General features: G+C 37.9%; 1 protein-coding gene across 1 annotated transcript; it reads right to left on the reverse strand.

Moving 5' to 3' along the window:
• Nucleotides 1–243: 243 nt before the first annotated feature.
• LOC126611735 (putative disease resistance RPP13-like protein 1) lies at nt 244–4,371 on the reverse strand. Its single transcript, XM_050280114.1, has one exon. The coding sequence runs from the start codon at nt 4,149–4,151 to the stop codon at nt 408–410; it is 3,744 nt and encodes a 1,247-aa protein (XP_050136071.1). The 5' UTR covers nt 4,152–4,371; the 3' UTR covers nt 244–407.
• Nucleotides 4,372–5,489: the final 1,118 nt, after the last annotated feature.

Below are 5,489 nucleotides of genomic sequence, written 5' to 3' on the forward strand. Positions count from 1 at the left end.
CGGATATTCTCAATTCCCGAAGGTCATTGAAGGCGTGAAGTTGTTTGGGCAATGACTTCAAATTTTTGCATCCGAAGACTGCAAGGGATTTGAGATGGCTGATTTCTCCTTCAACTGCTTCAAAGGAAAGAGATTCAAGATTCACACAGCTCCAGATTGAAAGATTCTTCAGTTGGGGAAAAAGGCCCAACGGGAAGGACGTTAGTGAATCACAGCTACAAGATATATTTAGAGTTTCAAGGTAGGCAAATTTCGGTATCATCTTCTTATGGGTTAGAAATTCTAATTTCCTGCAATTTGTTATTTCAAGTAATTTCAACATACTGGGTAGACCATCTCTCGGGAACGACAACAGGGATGGACACTCTTGTAAATGAAGTGTTGTCAATGTTGTGGGTAGCCTATCACTAGGAAACAACGTCAAGAATGGACAATTCCAAATACTCCAACTTTTGAAGATGATTGCTGTTGTGCACCATGTTATTGAGCAAACCCTCTAAATTGACAATATTTCCAATCTCAAGTTTCTGAAGTGAGGTCAGGAACTCTTTACCCAGTAATGATAACAGAAATGGGCACCCATCTAGAGTTAATTCTTCAAAAAATTGTTGCAACTCCACATTAAAGGTAGTGGTGGCCCTTTCATGTAAAACCCCACAGCCGGACACACATAGTTTTCTCAAGGAAGGAAGATGATTAGGCAAGTTTCCTCTCAGCTTGGGACACTTTTTTAAAACCAGCTCCTTGAGATGAGGAAAGACTGAACTCTGTCCTCCACTTGGTAGCCAGTCCTCCCACTCCGGCATCTCCATAAAGATCAACTTCTCCAGACTCTGGAATGGTTGAATTAGAGAAGATCCGTCGCCATAGAACTGAGGACCTACTGTTGCAAGAAAATTCATCCCCCCTATAAAGAGCCCTCTGAGAGCTGGCAGCTGCCCAAGTGATGGCAAGGACAGACAACTACATTGACTAAGACGCATGAATTGTACATGAGAGAATGACGAGTCTCCCAACCAACTGGGGAAGCGGTTTCTAACATAGAATTTGATGGTTAGTTTTTCCAAATTTATGGGCGGCTGGAGCTTGTCAAGTACATCTTTGTCATTGTGGTACTCCTTACAAATTCGGGCATCATCTCTCCACCCCAATGTTAACTCCTTGAGACCTTTCTTATCCTTCAAATTGGCCTGCAAAGCATCCTCAGCATCGACACCATCTTGTAGCTTCAAAATAGAAAGTTTTCCCTCAATATATGGAAGCTCCCCCAATTCTCTGATGCTTGACCCAGTAGATTTACCCACAACGAAAGTGGTCAATTTTCTCAGACTTTTTAATCTACCCATCCGCAATGGCATGTCCTTTATGTTAGTTCCACTAATATCAACATGTCGCAGATTAATCAACTTTTGCATATCTGCAGGCAATTCAATGAGAGAGGAACAGTGCGATAACAGTAAAGTCTGCAGATTGTAGAGAGTGCATATTCTATCAGGTAGCCTTCTGATTCCAGTGTGGGAGAGATTGATATAACGCAAACTTATGAGATTACCAATTGACTTCGGCAACTTAGTGACATTTTTATAACCTGACAATGATAACACCCGCAAACTTCTTATTGCTGGCAACAAATCTTGTGGAATCCTTTCACTGATAAAATTTTGCCGATGCCTATATGATTCCAAAGGTAGGAAGGTCCGCAAACACTTAGCTCTGTTTAATGACTCAAATTTCGGGGCAATATCAAATTCTTCTTTAATATAAGAAATATGACGAACTCGTTCAGGAACTTCCTTTGATTCCTCCGCTTCTAGTCTGTAGCAAATTTCTTTTGACACGAACATAGACAAATCATTAATGAGATCATGCATTCTGAAAACTGACGACTTAATTCCTGACCTTTGAAACAGGCATCGGGATAATAGCTCATCAAAATATTGCATAGCCACCTCTTCCATTCTTTTCCCATCTCCAGATTGAGGAATTAAACCTTCTGCCATCCAAAGTAAAGCCACATCTTCCTTTTTGAACTCGTAATCGCGTGGAAAGATTGAACAATAAGCAAAGCACTGCTTTAAATGAGTTGGGAGATAATGGTAGCTCAATCTAAGAGCCACGAGATTATCGTCGTGGATTAGCTGCAAGCTATTTAATATGCGGTTCCATTCGTTAACATCTGTACTGCATTGCAAGAGGCCACCTAGTGTTCTTGCAGCTGAAGGCATACCGAAGCACTTAAGTGCAAGTTGCTTACCTATTCCTTCCAATTCTGGATATGAATTGGGGTTTTCATTTCCAAATGCATGTTTTGCAAGTAACAACCAACAACATTCTTTTGACAGTTGTGGTAAGTGGTAAATAGATACGGTGTGCACGAGGGACGCCACAATTGTGCTCCTTGTTGTCACAATGACCCTACTTCCCCTTGCCCCATAAGTGAAAGGAGCTTGGAGAAAATTCCAATCATTATAGTTGCCATTCTGAAGGTCATCCAACACAAATAGAAACTTTTTCCCCCTTACTTGTTCCCTAAATTCTTCTTGAAGCAATATCATATCTAAATTTCCAACAGGTTTTGAAGCAATTGACTCGAAAAGGGTTTTTGTTACCCTAACAGGATCAAAATCTTGGGAAACACGTACCCAAGCTCTAACATCAAAATACTCTTTCACTCTGTTGTCATTGTAAAGGAGCTGAGCAAGGGTTGTCTTGCCAACACCGTCCATCCCAACTATGGGGATTACAGATATATCACCGCTACTTGCATCATCAGTTAGCAACAGTGTTTTCAACTTCTCTTTGTCTTCATCCCTGCCATAAATATCCTCAGCAGAGCGAGCTGTTGGAGTTCGTAGTGAAATATTCCCTCTAACAACACTTTCTTTCAAACCAAGGACATCTTTCTGTTTTGCAAGGTGATCTATTATCTCAAATGTCTTCTGCTCCAAATCAAAATTATAGGATCTCATCCAAAGATTGTTGTTCAATATGTGACTCCATTCCTTGTAACCTACTTTAAAACCTAAGAGACCCCCAAGTGCTTTTGCAGCTAAAGGAAGACCATTGCACTTGCTTGCAATTTGCTTACCAATTTCTTCCAAGTCTGGATGCACACGAGAATTTTCATTTCTAAATGCATGTTTTGCAAGTAACAACCAACAATCTTTATCTGACCAAGGTTTCATGTAGTGAATAGGAACAGTATGCACAATGGATGCGACATTTGCGTACCTTGTTGTCACTATGACCTTACTTCCCCTCGCCCCAAAAGTAAAAGGAGCCCGTACAAGATCCCAATCATTAGAGTTCTCATTCCAAAGGTCATCCAACACAAATAGAAACTTTTTCCCCCTCACTTGTTCGCTAAGTTCAACTTGAAGCAAGCTCATATCTAAAATCTCGCGAGGTTCTGAAGTAATTGACCCGAGAAGGTTTTTAGTTACCCTAACAGCATCAAAATCTTCAGAAACACAGGCCCAAGCTTTGACATCAAAATACTCTTTTATTTTTTCATCATTGTAAAGAAGCTCAGCAAGGGTTGTCTTGCCGACACCGCCCATCCCAACTATGGGGATTACAGATATATCACCGCTACTTGCATCATCAGATAGCAACAGTGTTTTCAACTCCTCTTTGTCTTCATCCCTACCAAAAATATCCTCGACAACAAAGGGAGTTGTTGGACTCTGTGACGAAACACTCCCTCTAACAGCACGTTCTTTCAAACTGAGAACATCTTTCTGTTTTGCAAGGAAATCTAATCTCTCATAAGTCTTTTGAATCCTACCATTCACTCCTCGATAAGAAGGACTAAGAGAATCAGAAAGAAAATTCCACACATGGGTTTTCTTAGTTTGGTATTCAGCTTCCACCTTGCGACGCAAACCTTCAGCATCAATCTCATCCACTAGGTCCTCTGCATCGAAGACTGCATGTCTAAGCTCTCTAAGCCACGCTCTCACAGTATAGTTCTCAATCTGCTTCTCCTCTGCATCATCAAGCACTGCATCAAGGGTCAAAAAAGACAGCTGCAGTTCCCCCAGGAGTGAATGATCAAGTTTTAGGCCACGGAACAAGTCCATGAACTCGGTAGAAGCAAGCTTGTTGCGGAGCCTCTGGATTGAAGCAGAGAGAAAGGCCTCTGCATCCATTTTTCTCTCTTCTTTCTCTTTTTCTTTTCTGGAAACTAGTGATTTGAAATTCTTGAATCACAGAAATTGAAGTAAGGAACTACTAGATCTTGTTTTGATCAATAATGCAGTGGTCCACACACGTTAAGTGTCAACAAAAGAAGCTGCTGTCTGTCAACATGGACATGGCAATTGTCAATGTTAATTACTCCTCACATTAAATGTTTTCAGGTGAGGTGGGAACATGAAGTTAATGGTATTAGATATTAGTTGTATAGTTTGTAATATAAAGAGCTCCTTCCGGAGCCAATGTAATCCAATGAAAAACAAGAAAATTGACCCAGAAACCCATTATTTCTGAGATTAAGAACCGCAGGTTTAATCACTTGGATATGGAAATTTCCGAATATAAAGAGGAGCTTAACCAAGACGTAATTATTTGTGCAAGTTTTTTTTTTGGTCGAATTTGTGCAAGTTTTATTCTTGCAATTTTAGAATACATCAAAACAATTTTTGTTCTTTTTCATGGTTTTCAGGGGTATCGACGACGTAAACTCTAATTAGGAGCGTCTTTTTGAGCAAAACATCAATTTTGATGTGTGAAAGATAAAATTGAGTGTTTGTGAAGTTATCGTCTCAACTTAATTACTTTCACAATTTAATAAACCAAGGTTAATTTTATCATAAAAAGTCTTGATATTAGTAGTGAAAGCATTCATTTGTACGTATAATATATTCTTGTTGAAAACTGTAAAACTAACTTTTCATTTCATCGATCAACCGAAATAAATATATCCATTTAGTGTTTTGGCATATTTATATTTATGGATAAAATTTGTGTCATACACTTTTATTTTTAATTTGTACCTATTTTCAATTTGCAACCTTTTTTTTTTCTTTGTCAAACGATTGATTTTATTAGATTAGGTGTTAAATTAGCCACTAACGAGGTTCAAATCCACACCATCATGTAAAGACTCAACATTTTTTTACCATTATGGTAAATGGCCACTTGCTTGCAACCAATGTTGTAAATTTGTGCTAATTTTCTTTCTAGTTTTTGTACCCGTATATTTAATTTCTTTTAGTGCCCATATTTTAAAACTTTTATTTGTACTCATAATTATTTTTAATTTTTAATTTTTGTCGATAATTTATTTATAATGTACCCATTTTTCATAAAAAAAAATGTACTACTTTGTTATGTAAAATGTATCAATTTTTTTATGTGAAATTTACCCTTTTCTAATGTAAAATATTTTCTTTTTTTTTTACTATAATTTACCTGTAGACATTTTTTTTAAATAAAAAATCTATTTAGATTTCATAATATTCAAATTTGAGAAAAAAATTAAAAAT

Source organism: Malus sylvestris, chromosome 2 (assembly GCF_916048215.2).
Source record: "Malus sylvestris chromosome 2, drMalSylv7.2, whole genome shotgun sequence".
NCBI lineage: Eukaryota > Viridiplantae > Streptophyta > Magnoliopsida > Rosales > Rosaceae > Malus > Malus sylvestris.